This window comes from Atta cephalotes (assembly GCF_000143395.1).
Source record: "Atta cephalotes unplaced genomic scaffold scaffold00016, whole genome shotgun sequence".
NCBI lineage: Eukaryota > Metazoa > Arthropoda > Insecta > Hymenoptera > Formicidae > Atta > Atta cephalotes.
The window spans coordinates 4,168,888-4,187,097 of NW_012130080.1; the positions used below are offsets into that span (position 1 = coordinate 4,168,888).

General features: G+C 34.5%; 1 protein-coding gene across 1 annotated transcript in view; it reads left to right on the forward strand.

Annotated features, from left to right (window-relative positions):
* Window positions 1-18,210, forward strand: part of LOC105618435 (RNA binding protein fox-1 homolog 2) — a 102,450-nt gene that overhangs the window by 67,131 nt on the left and 17,109 nt on the right. The window contains exon 7 of the mRNA XM_012199975.1: window positions 17,291-17,444. Within this exon, the coding sequence (XP_012055365.1) occupies window positions 17,291-17,444 (154 nt within the window). The remainder of the gene's footprint in view (window positions 1-17,290; window positions 17,445-18,210) is intronic.

The following is an 18,210-nucleotide window of genomic DNA, read 5'->3' on the forward strand; positions in this document are numbered from 1 at the left end:
AAGCACCGCCAGCAGTTTTAGTAGTGGGCCGCAAGCGGGAGTGCGCTTTGTTTTTTGGAAAAAGAAAGCTCGGCAAGAAGAGTTGAACGACTCCGTCGTCGTTCTCGAGAAAAATAGAGAAGATCCGATTCAGTCAATCTCGTGTTCTCGATACTCGTGGCCGTAAAATGCCCCACGTGGTCAGGGATGGGGGTGAAAAGGGCTCTTTTATCGACTAACTAAATTATTATTAAGCCACTGTAGTTACACGTAAATAACCACTACAGTTAGTTTTCTCAGGCTCTCGCGGATGTCGATCAATACTGAGACGTTTCTGTTGTTTTCTCGTAATAACGTACGCATTTTTTCACGTGAGTGGATCCAGTGGTTCTCATACTTTGAGCTTTTATCGCTATTGCTCGATGCGGAAAATATACATGACGAAAAATACCATCTCTCGCGCAGTTAAATTTTATTGAATCGTCGCCAATCCTTACCTTCGACAATCATCGACGAATCGTTGGAGCTTAACGTTCCCCATGGCTGTCTCTGATAGTGCGGAATAATAGCATTGCATTACGATCACAATGTTAGGAATAATAAAATAGCTTAATGGAATAAAATGATTTGGATAGAAAATCTCATTTTGCATTTATGCTCATCACTAAGAAATTATATAAATTATGTCGCGGAATAAATTAATATTATTAATAATTGAATTTCTCTCTCATTTAATGAGAATATTTTATAGTAAATACTTCCATAATTTTGTTCTGTAATTCTAATACTTTATAATTAGATATTTTATAATTATGTATTTTATATAATTAATATTTAATACATAGATATATAATGTTAATATAATATTGCTTTAATATGTTGATGTGTTTAAAATATCTTTTTATCAAGCAGATTTCAATACTGAGAGTTTTGCAAAATTAATAAATTTCATTTTTCGTGTCATTAATTCAGTGAAATAAGCGCAGTTTGAGAACCACGAACGTGTGCAATTATTAAAGAAAAACCGTCGGTTTATTCTTCGAGAATTATCGTCGCAACTTAAATCTTTCGATGGTAATTGTTCGCAAAAACTTTCGAAGAAAAACTCTCGGGCACGGTGATTTTAAATAGCCGGATTAGTTTGGTCAGTCACTACGGAGTGATTCGATAGAAAGAAAACATATTACGTCGCGTGGAGTCGTTATCGAAGTCACGAAAACACATCGAAAACGCATCCATTCCATATCGGCATTGGGAAACAGTGTTGAATTATGATCGTGTCCCGTAGATAGCGATTTCTTTGCGAGATGTGACAGTAGAAGAGCTCACGTTTATACATACATATATATATATATATATATATATATATATATATATACATATATATACATATATATACTAATCTCTGCATCTCCTTTTTTGGCGTATATTACTCACTCACACCATTTGCTCGGAAGTATCTTTGAATGGCTTTCGTTCGGAGACCGTAATCGTTATTGTTATACTTCTGGAACGAATAATATCTCTTAGTGCATGGAATCATATATTTCAAGCGAGATCGGCACACGAGTCGAGGCCGATTGAAGCCTTGCGATCGAGTCTATCTGTGTAGCAAGAAACACGTATATTGTACCTGCATACCTCGATGCGAGAATGCGCCTTCATCCACCGCTTCAGGAACTTTGGTTGCCTCTGTCGCGGAGACAACGATTTTCATTGCAAGCCTTGGGATATGGCGAAGGAACTTTTTGACCCTCAGAAGAGAGAGAGAAAGAGACCCTTCGCCTGTATGCGAGTTCGGATCGATAACGCGCGAGAGAGAAAGCAAAACGCGGAAGATTTTAAGCTATCGGAATTGTAAAACTCGTGGAATTAGAACGAACTTTTTCTTCATTTCGAACATCGAATTGCCGATCGGGATTCTCGATTCCTTGTTTACCGGGATAATTGATAGCTTCATTGTGATAACGTAGAGGCAATTGTATAACTTTTAACCTTTTTTTTTCTTTTTTATGATAGATATCGGGATAATGCAAGAATAGCTTTATTTAGCAGAAAAAGTAGCTTTGTACTGTTGTAAAATTCTTTAATATGATTGGTTTTGCTCTTAGTTTCTTATTGGATTTAAATGTATAAACCAATCATACTAAAAAAAGGTCACAACCATTGTAAAGCTGCTTCTTTTTCTGCTGAATGCAGCTATTGATTTTATCATAAAAGCATAGTTTAACTTTATTTTCATGGCTTTTGTAGACTAAACGCCGCAAGTTAATTCTAATTTCGCGTATCTAATTTTATTTCGCGTGATGTAGAATCTCGTTTTGGAACCTAGATTTAGAATCTTTAGTAAACGCTGGTTTCGTTGAATCATGCTCTACGTTCTAGTACGTCCCGGACGAAAGGGGTGAATCCCGGACGTAACGGGTGTCTCGGACACACCAAAGGTTTGTCGTGCGCTCTCAACGGGTCGCGGTAGTCTTGTTTGCTAACGTCATTAGTCCTGTGAGCGTTGATTTGAATTCCAAGTAATTTACCAAGAGAAGTACGTTATGTAAACACCACACCTTAATCACTGTTGCTTTACTCGTTGGGTTATGCGACTGTGGTTCTAGTGCATTTGACTGACTTTTCAGCCTGCCACGGCTGCATTCACACCTGTTTCCGTGTATGTTCTTACTTCTGTTTCTTTCACGTTCTATTATTCACTTCGTCCATTTCGTACCTCTCCTTTTCCTCTTTTTTCCTCCGCCGGATACGTCAATGCCTATATCTCTTCCGTTCTCTTTCCTCGACGTTAACATTTCTACGTAAAGTCGGTTTTCATTTTCGGTTGCTACCATCTTTCGTGACCGATCATTTTCAGAATTCGTTAACTTATTGGCAGATTTATTTGTGAAACGCTTAACGTGACATACGCTTTAATATCCGCCGCTATTCTTCTTCCCGAATTTAATAAACTTCACGAGAGAGATCATTACGTCGACGATATTTCTTTGGTTCAATAACGATGTTTATTATTCACGAAACAATTGTTACATGTATTGTAACAATCGTATTACGTGCACGTAACAATGTATTGAAAATCGATGATTTAACGCGAATGTATTTCTTTATGGTTATTAAAACTTTGTTGGTTATTAATACTTTATAAAAATTGCAAACTTTTATATGAGACATAAATTAATACTTTAACATTTGTTTCTACATTCATATTATTGAATTTATTTTCCTTTTAATTTGATTTTATCACGTAATATCTTCTTTTATAAATGTATTATTTACGAACGAAAACTCTTTTCGAGGCATTATTTTAAAAGCACTCGATACAGTGGAGCTTCGTAATTTCTCGAATGAAACGAGCAAAACGAATCATCAACTTAGACAATTCAAACATCTTAATCTTCGCGAAACGATCTAGAGCGCACAGAGAAGATCTTCGATCTTGATTCTCGCATCGCCCACTTTGTAAAGTTAATGCAGCTTAATTACATCTTAAGTACTCGTGATTTACGACTCAAACGCGCTACGTGGAAAAGGCGAGCGAGTTGATTCAATTGCTCGCCTCACACGCTAGTGAGCCTGTCACTTTCAGAGACGTCGAATAATTTCGAACACCGAATCCTCGACCTGTTCCCTGCTTAATTTTATATAAAATCCAGTAGTCCATTCCTTCGCATTTATACGTCGTTTCAACTTAACGAGATCAAAATTTCGCTCTTTATTCTTCACCTCTCTCTTTTTTTTAAGTACATTAAAATTTAGAATAAAATTTAATGTAAGAAAGTGATAGACCCATAATTTGTACAGTGAAAACAATTTTTTTAATTTAAATAATATTTTTTTTAATAATATAAAGTAAACATTTCTATAAATAAATATTTATTTAAAAAAAGAAAATAATACTTAACTATACTACTGAATCACAAATAATATACGTTTAGTAAATATTTATTTGCAATAAAAAAATGTTTACATAGTATTGAAAGAAAATATTCAAGAAAATATTACTTTAGATTTAGAGAATTTTTTTTCAGTGTAAGGTCTTATATAACCGCGTTTTTAAAGAGTAGATCTTACAAATAATGAGCTCGTCCCTCGTTCTCGCAGCAAACCCTTCAATTTCTCACGTATCGGCGCAAAAATGGACTTCCTCTCGCCGTCTCTTAGCGAGAAAATCAATCGAGCATCGCGCGACTCTTTCTCACGGTGACACCGTTTTCCTAAATGCGGATAATACGCGCGTAAACGTTTTCGGCCGTCGTGTCTGTCCTTTCTAAGCCACCATCGCCGGTGGCTCTCTCGCGAGGCGATTGAGTACAGCTTCGCTCGGGAATACATAGGTAAACTCGTACTCCCTTTTTCTCTCGTTGTATCGACTAGCGAGTTGTACCTCGCGAGCGATGGAAAGAGCTTCGAGGCGCGCCGTGCAAAAGTGCGCAAGAGAGGGAGGACGAGAAGGAAGAGGGCGATAGAGGATGGACAGAGAAGGAGATAGAAAGGGAGCGAGAGGGAGACGACACGTGGGAGAGACGTGGGTCCAGGGGTGGATGCTGGCAGCGGCATTTATTGATCGCTCGTAGCAACCCTGCTAGCAACCCTCACCGCACCCTCCGGCCGCCCTCTCGTGCTCCGAGTCACCCTCTCCTGCTCTCTCAGCGTGCGCGTCACCGGCCGCGAAACGAAAGCCTCAAAGCTGCACGAGCTGCACTCCCTCTCCCTCTTCTCCCCAGGATTCAATCATATTAATTACTCACAACACCGCCGACAACTCTCAACGTAAATGCGCTCGTTGATCCCTCGCTGAATCTCCGTGGATCGTTTTTCTCCTAACGCGTTCACCGCCATGCAATAATACGTAACACCATCTTGAACGATACATTCAATTCGTAATACTCCTTATATTCGAGAACGTTATATTCTGAAAATAATATACGGTCAATGTTATCGCGAATAATGTAGGTACAGAAATAGGAAAAACTGAGCTATCTTAAACATTTTACTATTCTTTAAATGTTTAAATATTCGACTTGTGTACAGCTCGCTGCTTTTGCGAGACATCTTTAAATATTATTGATAGAACGATAGATTATTATTGATTACAGATAATGAGGTCAAATGCGAAACATTTAAAGCAAATTTTTTGATGCAATTCAGTGAACTCGAAAAATAACGTTTTCTCTTTATTGAGATTTTCCCTCTGGTATATACGAACGATAAGGTCAGACTGGTGTAAAATTCCACGCGTAAATAACGCGTAAATATACGTGAAATCGCTGAATTCCAGGCAGGTAGATATATTATCTAGAATTTGACGGGGCTGACTCGCATTCTATAGGATTTTATAGGATCCTCACATTTTACATATTAAAGAGTTACATATTAAAGAGTAAAATTTATGTTACAAATTTTAATATAAGATGACACAAAATAGAATAGATACGTGATAACATATAATCGACAATTATGATGGCAAACGCGATAAAAGCACTGTTGTTGATATCAAAAATAATTTCGATAAGGCCAGGTGGCCTAGATGCGCAATAACGAAGTTTCACGCTATAACACGTGATAAAAGTTCCTTTCCCTCCGATATTCTCATTATCGGGTAATTGCGTTGAAAATGGCGCGGGACGAGAAGTTATCGCGTAATAATTGATAAGCGTGCGAAACGACGTACGAAGTGTTAAAAATATTATTCCCGCGTTTATCTCGCGTGTAAAATTGGAAAATATATACAATTTGATTCGATTACATGCGTTCCTTCGACCAACATATTAATCTGATTTCCCAATTGTATTTTCGCTTGTCAGTCAGGAATCTCTCATTCGTTATATATTTTGCGTATTAATAATTATGCTGATATAAATTTTTTCGATGCAATTAAATTTTCAATTAAAAATTTTTATGTGATTGAATTCCGCCTTTGCCAAGTTTCTCCTTTCCTTACGTTTATTTAATTAAAGAAACGGCTCATTCGGAATTTATCCGTTTTTCATTCAATCTTAAGTTATACCCGTAGGCGAAATTAATTAAAGGGAGGATATAGAGGGGATAATTAGTATACGCGCAACTCGTACAGTTTGTTTCAATTTAATTTGGAGTTTTGCTATTTTTTCATTTAATACATACGCGTTGACGCGGCCACATTCTCGTGAAAATTTGCGCGAAACAAGTACATCATGTATAAAAACATGGTAAATATAGGATAATCGTTACATAAAAATATAATACTCGTGATGGTAAAATTATTTTTCATTTTATCACGCATGTTTTACGTCCGATGTGCTTTATATATACTGAAAAAAGTCTAGTAATAGCTATCAAATATTGAATGAAATAATTTTAATTAAATCTTCAGTTAATATAATCAAAAATAATTTTACTTCTCTAAATATTCAAGTATTATCAAACAATAAAATATAACTAGCCATTTAGTAATAATTACTAAATATTTAGAAAAGTAAAATTATTTTTCCTTATGTTATTTGAATATATGATTAAAATTATTTTTATATAATATTAATTAAATAAAATGGTAATTATTATTAGATTCTTTTTTTAATAAGTGTATTATTACAAATCTTCAAATTTGACATTCAGGATGATTATTAATGTTTATCTGTGCGTCGGCAATTGCCAAGTTGTCTCGGTGGTTTTTGTGAGTAATTATTTTGAAATTATTTTCAAAAGTTTGAATCACGAAATAAAAAGAATCTCGGATACAGTCAGATGAATTATAAAGTCTCGAGGATAATTTTTTAATTCTTTTTTAATTTTTTAACTCTTTCTCTCAACGTCCCCTTTTTGTTAAATTTAGTGCTTCGCATCAGTCAGTTCTTCTCTCCTTCTCCCGTTATTTTAATTATATCATGTACTTGCAATAATGTGCCTTCTTGTGCTTCTCAAGACACAGGACATAACATAAAAGCCTCTTCGTTCAGTTTCTTTTACGAGGAGGATTCAAAATTTTGTGTAATATCGGCTCTACAAAGTAATATAATTACAATGATTCGGTAAATCCTGTTTCATGCGTTTTTTATTTACAATTACACATGTTGACATTTTGCAAATGATTTTTACAATGTTATTTTTTTATGTTATGAAACTGAAAGAGCCAGTATATCTCGCAATATTTGGTGATGGTACGGTTTACAGTTTGAATATATTAATGTTTTTGTGACAACACGCGTGATACACACGTTACAGATACATTTTAAATTGGGCCGCATAATTGTTAGATTTTAGTTGACGTTTTTCAGAATTGAAAAAAGTGCACATGTACGCCTGAAGCGAAAGTGCGCAGTTGTGTGTAAAATTACATCGAATATCAAATATGCAATTACGCACGAATGGCACTGCGTTGATTGGTAATAAATCAGTGAGTAAATATCGTAATTAATATTTCGTTTGTGCACAGTGGGCGAAATATGCAGGTCGCGGTCGTTTAGCAAATAAACTAGCATGAAAAATGAGCCGTAATTAACAATACTGCTTATACCAAACTGCACTTTGTCAACAACAGAGAACACGAGAAAATCCACGATAATTCACATGTCTGTTTTCTTTTTATATGTATTTAGAATAGTATATCTAAATTTTTGTTTAAATATATGCCTAATATATTAAATATTGATAATTCCTTTAACATTTATCTTGAATTATTATATACACGAGAAAAAAAATAAATTATATTAAAAAAACATATGACAAGAACAGTAAAGTATCTACAGATTTAGCTAAATACAGAAAATAATTTGATTAAGCCGTCAAAATAATTACGTAAAACGCTCAAACTAATTGCTAAAATGTCAAAACTTTTTATAACTTTTTATGCTTAATGCTTTTATTTTACATTATTTTGATAGTTTAATTATTTTCAAATCTGTCTTTTAAGTAAATTTTATTGATTTAACATTGTTCTTTCTATATAAACATATTATTCAAATTAATATATAATATTGTATAAATATTAAAACATAAGAAGATTTATTTTTAAATTTTTTTAATTCTATTTAAATTCTATTTTATTTTCGATCAGGCATTGTAAGTTCGACCACGAGATGATTACACGTAATTCTTATTGCGCGCTAATTATTTAATTGGCCACCATTTCTTTAAATCGATTGAAGTAGCAACATCGCATCGTAAAGTAGCAGTTAAAAGGTTTTCTAATGACAATCATAAATCGTTCGCAGCATGATGAAAAGTTTCATGCACACCAGAGGGAGTACGGACTAATGCGATTGTCCGATTCGTTGAATTAACAGTCAATCGTGAATGCAATGGTTCTTAATAAATCCGTATCGAGAAATATCGAGCTCTAACGAGACACAACCCGAGAAGCCGCTTTCGCGTGGAATCCGTACGCGCGATCTCGCGATAAAAATTAATCCGTTTTCGATTTACCGCATGGAGAAACGTCGCGCCGGATGATCCGACTATAATCAACTCTCGCAGTTTTTTCCTCCGGCTCTTTTTCGTCCTCTCGCAGAACAGCGCGTCGTTACGATTTAACGAAGCTTTAGAAAAGTTGGAAACTTTTGAGAACGCTATAAATCTGTCCGGTGCGTTCGCCTTAACGAGCCAGTCCGCAAGCTTTGCATAAAATTTCATCTTATTCGTTACGACAGAATTAATTCTCTTTGCCCAATCGTATGTGATCATTCGTCTTTGTAGCGTTAGATTTTGTTTTACGACGGTGCCGTGTGTCAGGATCTTGTTAATTAATTAGTTAAAACCTGAAATTCTACTAGAGTTCTAACTAGAATTCAACGAAAATTATCCTATTGCGTAATTTTTTTCTCAAAGTTAACTTAAACTTAAAAATTTATTGCGCAAGTTATTTCCTGTTATATTCTCATGATTGCATGATTACATTACGCGCCGATACAATAAGTAAATGTTCCCTAACATTTTCTAATTGTCTAGTTGGCATAATTCAGGTAATGTCAGTAATGATGTTACTATTACGTGATCGACTAATAATTACATTTAAAGAAACCGATATTACATTAAATCGTGTGTCCCGAACGGCACTTCGAAGGGCATACAACTATATAACATCCGATTTGTGATACATATACACGCGACTATCGCAATTAATTATCATTTTTATATCCATTTGTTCTGAATTTCCAATAATATCGACTGGTTTTACTTCGAGTCTTGGTAAATGAAAAAAAAAAGAGAGAGAGAAATAGAGTTTGGATTAAATTAAATTTACCATTTAAATCACAAGCAAAATTGTACAATCATCACTTATACGTTTAAGTTGTTTCAATTCGTTAACTTAAATTTAAGTGAATACGAATTATGTATAATAATTTATAGGCGCCGAGAAAAACTTTCGTTCGCAAATAATCTTTTATTTTTATTTTCTATTACAAACTAACGGAAGATTTTCGTTAGGAATATATAGCAATCTATTCGTATCATTTACAATAGCGGCAAAATATACGTAACATAAAAAGAACTCGCTAACTGACACCGAAAATGCCATAATCCGCTCACAATTACATATTATTAATAAGATATTTATATTCAAGTGATTACAAGATGTTTTATTACGCAGACAAACGTTTCAGTGCAAAATAATTCTAACATGAAATTTAAAAAATTGTTAATAATGTAACTGGTTCGATCGAATCGTTTCTCTGCATAACATTTGTAATTTTAATCTACAACAATATTTTACGATCGTCCGAACCGCATTGAATTAATCCGCCAGTTATTCACGGAACGTTGAAATTAACGCAACAACAGTTCCAACGTTCACGAAATATTGTTGTAATAAAAATTAAGCGTTCATGATATATATGAAAAGGCGAGTCTCGAATTTCTGAGGCTTTAATCCACTCCCTGCAGCTGCGACATGTTCGACAATCATACAAATACTGGGCAGTCTGGAATTTAAATTACTAATAACGCGATCATTTATTCAACGAATTGATCCCCTACATTTTGAGACTGTACTTTTACTAATGTAAAGTACTTTTAAATTCAAAAGCTTGAACTTTATACATACAAAAGAGTCTAGAGGGAAATATTTGCTTTAAAAAAAGAATTTTTTGTTTATTTTTTATGACACATGAAAGAGACTGCGTCTCGAGAGCGACGCCAACAACGCTGTCGTTTATTTAATTATTAATCTGATTGCGCGAGTCACGAGATGCTCAAACTAGCGAACATGACGCGGCTTCCCGAAGTTCCACAAAAACGAGGAGTGGATTAAGACACCGGCGCGACGCTCCCGCCGTTGCGCGATCACGAGAGTGACATTTAACACTAACAGACTCTGACAAAAACAGGATACAGGTTGCCGGCCATGCCGTGGAGCTGGCTAGGAGCGGCGGCGCCATCGGCAGCTACAGCTGCAGCGGTCGCCGCAGCCGCGGTGACCCCATCGCCTGCAGCTGCACCGCTCGTCCTTGCACCCAGAGCGGCGGCGAGACGGAGGTACGGATTGAGTTAAGGATCCTACCATATGCGGCACCGAGACAATCGTGTTTAATGTGTTGAAAGCGAGCGATTAAGCGAGCACGAACACCTCAAATTTACCCCGATCAACCTTAATCAATCCTCCCACTTTCTTCGTCCCATCGCACACTGCGAGAAATGTTTTGTATATATACGACTTACAAAAACTTTCTTATCTTTTAATTAAAAAATTTTGTTCTAATCGAAATTTGGTAGAATTTTAATCAAACTTTCATTAGATCAACAAAATTTTTTTATTAAAGGAAAGTTTTTGTAAGTAAGTTAAAAATTTTTTTGAAAATTCTCAAAAGAATAAAATTTTTAACTTGACTTACAAAAATTTTTTTATTTTTATTAACTAAAGAACGTTTTTGTACGTCATGTATGATATAAAACATTTCTCTCAGTGCGAAATGGAAGACGGCAGACGCGGTTCAAGACAAAGCGGATCTGAATAACTTGAAATATCTCACATTACAGTAAAACTCGGTTCTTCTTGCATTTTACGAGAATACTGAAAATCGCTCTCGATAAACGCGCGAGACGTCCAAAAGCTTCTTACCGTCGTGTGCAATTGTTAAATTGTTTAAATTTGTGCGCGACCTAGCTTTTTTAAAAGGGGTCTCTTTTTCTTGTCGTTCGGAAAATCCGCAATCCCTTTGTTCACGTTTTTGGTGCAATTAGATCAATTTCTAAAATTAGGTCGCGCTTGGCAAAAATTTCCGTCCAAGGGAATCTTCAAGAGTTTCACGTACAAGCTTCGCATCCGGTATACGTTTTACGAAAAGAATGTCTTTTCTACTTTCTTTGGTTAATACGAGACGAATAATCCGCGAAGTAGAGCTAAAATTTCTTATTCGTATAAAAACCGGCCAAGGAAATAACGTCGCGTACTTTTAACTTTCATCATTTCTTATCTATTATAAATTTTATGAGACTTAATTACGAATATACGTCACTCATTAATAGATAATATTTTAATAGATAATATTTTAATCGTATGTAGTATTAAAATATTACAAGTCTGTTTTAAAGAATTATTTTTAAAAATTATTATTAGATAAAAATTATTAGATATTCGGATACTGCTTATAATTTTTTGTTTAAAGTTCTATTAAATGGAAGCAATACGCACGAGATTAAATGGGTGCCAAGAAATTATGTATTTTTAGTTAACCATTGTTCTTGAAGTGCAATCTTCATCATTAATCGTACTGACATTTCATTTTTTATGATTAAACCAGAATATTTTTCCTCTGGGAGATGGACTGCATTATAATTCAACTATGAACCACAGAGAATCGCAAAATATACGCGATTTATTCAAGTTTAGACTATAGTGTACATGAATTTTCGATTCATGCTGGTTAACTCATTACTCGTGAATTCACCATGGGACATTATTTTACGTGTGTTATTTTACGTATCTTATCATATCGTGCGTAATATCACTGTGATATATTCCATCACAATATAATAATGATTTCCACCATGGTTATTGTGTAATTTCGCGATCCCTCTGGTAGATCGTCGCGTAAAATCGGTATCATAAAATTTATTATTACATCGAACCGCAGATGCGTGTCTGACGAACGACCTCCTCCGTATTATCTACTCCTTTTTCCTCTTGTCATATCTTTTCGTATATTTATTGTCTTTCTACTTTCTACTATTTGATAATTAATGTTACCACCTTTCCTCTTCTCGGTGTACTCGTATCGGCAGTATAGCACACAGAGTGGAAAGAAATCCGTTGAATATTCACTTGTGCACGAACCGCAAAATCACCACCCGAATGCTCCGCCATGGTTGTTGTATTGATGCTAGTTGGACGAATACAATACTGTTCCTTCCTTCCTCTATTATACATGTGTATATATAATATATGTATATCGTTTCTTTCTTGAGGGCACGCATTATATATATCGATGTTTTCCGCCTAATTAGTCAAATTCGATCGGATGTTTAGGGAGCTCTCAGCGGTGGTCGATCTGTGGCCGGAAATAATCGCATGGATTTCTACTAACATTTCTTATAACTACATTTTAAAGCAAAATTAATATATGATAAAATCGACAACAAATTATTAGTTTTCAATATGAATGTTACAATAATGTTAAAGAAAATTAATGTTAAAGAAAATTAAAATTATAAGAATATAATAATTAAATTAGATCGTGTTTTTAATAATTAAATTATAATAATTAAGACATTTTTATAATAATTAAAGTTGTTTTTAAGAAAGTCACCATAATGTATTTTAAAAAATTAGGCAATTTCTATCGAGCCATGAAAAATTTATTTATGTCGTGTAACAATTTGCTTTTACATATTTATCACGCGCGCAAATGCAAATGAATCAAAATATAATACATACGAGATGGAAACGTTTTACTTCGCGGCAGCAATGGGTTAATATTTAATTCGTAAGCTCATTGGTTTTCAATTAAATTTGCGTTCCGACGAAAAGTCCATTTGTTTACACGGAATTTACAACGTGCGATTCAACGGGAAATTTTCGTTATCGCAAAAATTATTGATGGCGCTAACGTAACGTACGATTTCGAATAAGAGACAAGCAAGCCAATTAAAGGATGGCGATGGCGCATTTAACTTTTTCATTGTTCGCGAGTGTAATCTCTCTACTCTTCGTTGGCTCGTGTTATCGGCGGATCGTATTTCCATAAATTTGGATTTTCTCCGGACCGGCGCCGCGCGGCGTGTCTGCGGACGATCTGCCACAGCGTGCACAGTCGATTAATTAATAGCCACTAATTGGCGTGTCACGCGCACTCGTAAAATTTGGCCGAAGACAGCAATCGCGTTCAGCATGGTTGGCTTTTAAATTCATATCCAGAATGAATCGAATGGTCGGTCGTCGTGTATGTTGCATTCTCGAAATGTCAGTGTCGTATGTACGAATTTTTTTTTTTTTTCCTTCAAAAATATGTCCCTCGTTTATTTTGATGTAGAGTAACATGAATTTCGAAAACGGATTGCGATAAACTATTATATCGTATGAACTAGGATAAAATGACAGCAATGCACTATATCGATATTTTCAGAAAATTGACACAGAAGAATTGACGTAACAGACTATCAAAAAAGTCATTTACAATAAAATAAAAAAAATATTTCTTTTAAATAAAAAAATTTGCAGAATATTATTTTGTAGACGCGAACTAAAACTGTGTTTTAATAAATGAAGATACGACTAAAATCTATAGAATGTATATATTTACGCCGGCAATGTTAATAAACAATGTGATTACGCTTCTGTGCCACAGATCACGCGAGCCTGTAGGAAAATGGAGTTCATGGAGTTGTAAACATCGGCCCCTTACACACAAACCACACTTCCTCTTTTTGGAATGCGCCTGCTATTTTATGCATCACGCTCTTGTTCTTGACCCGCCTTTAGATAACCGGCGATCAAGCCGACTTATTAACCAACCCCTCGTCGTTGATCGTTAACTTACATTTTGATTTGCGCTAACATCACGCGCGTTACCTGCACAGTAGTTGTCTGTTGAGGATGCTGTTGATGTGCTGCTCATGTAATTGAACCCACTAGTCTAACAACAGTGCATATGTTTGTTATACTTTCGATGTAATTTTGATTATCAGAACTTTGAAGAGATATATTTTCACGTTATTTTTTTTTTAAATTGTTGAAGAAGTAAGTTTATGTAACGGCATTTTATTTACAATTTCACGATTAAATTTTCTAAGTGAAAAATTCGTTGTTCAGTAATATGGATTTTATTTTAAATATATGTATACTGTACAATCAGTAACGTATAAATATAAGTAGATTACAATACAAAAATGTTTATATCATTTAGTTTTTTAAGGAATCAAAAGATTCATTTCTTTAACAAACTTTATTCTCTTCAAGGTGAATTTTTCGAGGTGAACCATATATATAAATGAGAAAGCACTTGTTAAATCGCTCCATCAGCAGCTGATCCGAACGAGATGACTTGGTGCCGATGAAAAGGTAGGCAGAATCGTTAGATTTTATTGCTCCATCTTGGACCAGCCGGAGATAAAAAGGATTCTTCTCATCGCGCCGAGTTTGTTTTTCCAACTTTTTTTTCTTGTCAAATATGTCGATAACTCAACGTCGTTTGTCGTTGCTGTCAATACAACGGCAATTCATTAAAGTCACTATCCATCCATCCAGGGTTATCCATATGATTCTTCCGATTACATCATCTATTAATGCTCAAAACGTAAATTAAGAAATATCTCAGAAGTGTAATTCATCATATCATAGCCCGATAAATTATCTATTTTCTGGCAAATTGATGTTCTTATCTAATAATATAGATAATTAGATCTAATGATCTAGTTGTAATATCTTTGATTTAATCCTTTTTATATCTCTGCAATTTTGAGAATAATTTTCTATTATTTAAAGAAGTAATATTTTTATTTTATAAGTATCTCAAATCAAGGAGCATTATTTTTCGTTTTTTTTTTAATCGTCTTCCGAGTGCAATTCTTCATCGTTTTGTAATCTATGAGATTGCTGATAGTAGAGTCTCGATATATTTCCTCTTCGAAATATAAGGATTGATTAATATTCCACAATCTCAATTGAAATTTACCGAGCGAAAGTTCACTGCCACGAATCTGAAATGCATCACCGAGCGAGAAAGCCCTGCAGCCACCGTTGTGCATCGTCAGCTTCCGGAACTGCGCGTATCCGTGGTCTTTCTTCCCCTTACGAAGGCTGGCGTCGATCATGCAACCGGCAGCTGCTACACAATGTGGACGGATCGAATCGTGACATCCACGTCGCCGTCTATTCAACTCCATCGGAAAAATTCCCTTCGAAAATCTCTGTAGAGACCAAATGAAAAAACAAGCTCAACTTTACAGAATAATCTTAAGCTACCCCACGACGCTCAATATTATTGTATAATTAATTTGTACAATATTACTAATTCCTCCCTTTAAACAATTCGAAACAAACAGTCGCAGATTATTATAAAAATATAAATTAGGAAAATATTAGGGAAATTGATAACAGTTAGGAAAATCAAGGAAAAATCAAGGAATTATCAAAATTTTTAAGAGCATTAAAATTGCTGATTTCAAAACAATTTAATATGCATACATTATACCTACACTGTTTGAAATACTACCAATTAATAATTAAATGCAAGCACTGTCAGCAACATTAATAGTAATTAATATTGCTGTTATTCTTTCAATAAAATTTGACGATTTTCAAATCAGGACGAAAATGCAAACAATTTAAAAATATTACTGAAAGATTCAGGAAAAATTGTGAAATTTTATTTGGAAGATTTTTAGGATGAAAAATTTGTTACAATCCTGAGTCGGAGGCTTTTCAATATAGCCTCCATGCATCAATATATAATATTGTACAATAATATTGATCTTTCGGCTGCTGCCTAAATCTTTATATTTGGCGTTGCAATCTTCGAGAATTTTTTTTATTTTCTTATTCTTGTTTAATTTTGATAAATTCGCGAAATCTCAATTCATCGAAGTCTGCCAGACTAGCTTCTGACACCATTTTTCGTCAAAACTTCGAGGATTTCACACCGATCACGCAAGCTTCACTTCAAGGCGTGTGAATTTTTCCACTCGCGGAAAATCGTCCTTCTATTTACGTTATCTGTTGAAGGAAATTGTAGCGACCCTTTGTGAATAGATCGCAAATAACGATAAAACGCACTGAAAATCTATCTACTCGTAAAGCAGTCATTTCTTCTAGATGAATTTCGTTTCGTAGTCGTTTCTTTCCTTTCAAGCTATTCCTGAATGTCAAATACAAGCAGAGTGGAGGAAGTGAACTTTCCTATTTTCGATTTTCTGAAGTTCTCTGCGCTCTGCCACATCCTTTCTTTTCTTACGCCGCGAGATTCTCCGGTGTTTTCTGATGTTCGTATTTACTTCTTGGGCGCAATTCTCCAAAGCCAATCTTTGATAGGAAGAACAAAATTTCCTGCTCGTGCCGCAGCTTCTCTTAGATCGAAAGCTTTCTCTTCGCTGGCAGGGTCAGATACGTTTGTTAGTGAATCGTACTTGTTTTTTACATTGTGCTATAAGCACTTTAAAAAGAAAGATCTTCTATTCCAATTACAGCCAGTTTACCTTTTCCTTCCTTTCTTTATTATTTTATAGGCACCTCATTATTAAATTTTCATCCATATTGGCTAATTTTGAATTTATTTAATAATAGAAGTTAAAGAACTTCAATTTTATACAATTTATTACATTGTAAAAATGTTTTAAATTATTAATATAATTAATTAAACGATTAATTTAATTTCTAAAAAATGAGATTTACGTATTAATTTATAAATTAATACGAATTATAAATATTTAAATTATAAATAAAAAGTACGACTTTTTTTATTAAATTTCTGGAAAGGAAAAATTAATTAGAATTTCATCAAAAAATTTGTTATTAAAAAATAATGAGGATGCGATATATCCCACAAATGAAAAAAAAGAGAAAACTATCTCACATTAATATTGTGCTTGTTCGAGTTTGTCGAATATATCGATCGGCGAATAAAAGTTTTCTAGATGTTCAAGAAATTATTACTCCACAAATTCCTTCGCAATAGTGAAATGTTCGACGAATTAATTCCCAGGCATATCGTTTCTAAGTCTCATAACCGGATATAAAATCAAGTCGCAAACCTCGTCTCGCCGGCTGTCAATGTGCGCCGCGGTTCCTCGAAGAGCAACCTGGAATTCCACGGAGTGTTCGATAGCAACATAAGTCTTCAAGGTAGGCAATCTTGAGTAATTGTGCATGTGCGCGCGTGTCGCGTGTGTGTTGTTACAGCAGCGGCACTTAGAGGAGTTGCCATACAACGTGGTCGAGTAGGGGCAGCGAGGGCGACTTTCCCAACCAGCGCGGCCGCTTTGGCACTGGCCAGGAATCCGGGGCAACTTGCAGCTGCAGCTGCGGCTACGGCCCTACATCCCTTCGCACCCGCGTAAGTATCGGTCTAGGTCAGGTTGCGTCTAACCGACGTCTAATCGGATGGAGGTATTCCTGTACTCTGTTAAGTGGCATTCTAATCGGCGTTTTTAATTAAATTTAATTATATCACTTTGCAATAATTCAACCCTTCTGTCAAGGCACGAATACTCGGGTACTTATACATCATTTTTTAAACAATAAAATTCATTTTTTTGTGCAAATTTTATTATGACATTTTAAGAACCCCTTCGGATAACAAAGGACAATTTTATCTTTATCTTTTTCTCTTTCACTTTTATATTTTTTTGCGGAAATCTTGTGGAACACAATAGTGAAAAGATGAAAAAAATTATGCCTTGACAAAAGAATTAAAACAATCACGAATTGATCGGAAAGGATGATTTTGCTGAAGTTCGAAAAATTTAGATAGATATGAAAATAATTTTATTATCAAAATAATTGTATGTAGAACGTTTAAGCATTGATGACAATACTTTTTGACATTCTAATAACTATTTTAAGCGTTCTACATAATTATTTTGATAGTCTGAACGAAATTATATCTTCAGATCTGTATCTAACTAAATTTTAGATATTTTAGCAAAACCGTTCTTTTCATGTGATGTGATAATTCCAGAGTTATCACTACACTCCATGTAATGCATTTTCAATAAACACCCGGATAAAACCATTAACAAAGGTATATATATATATATATATATATATATATATANAGTAACTATAATATANACTANACATATATATTAATATATATACTA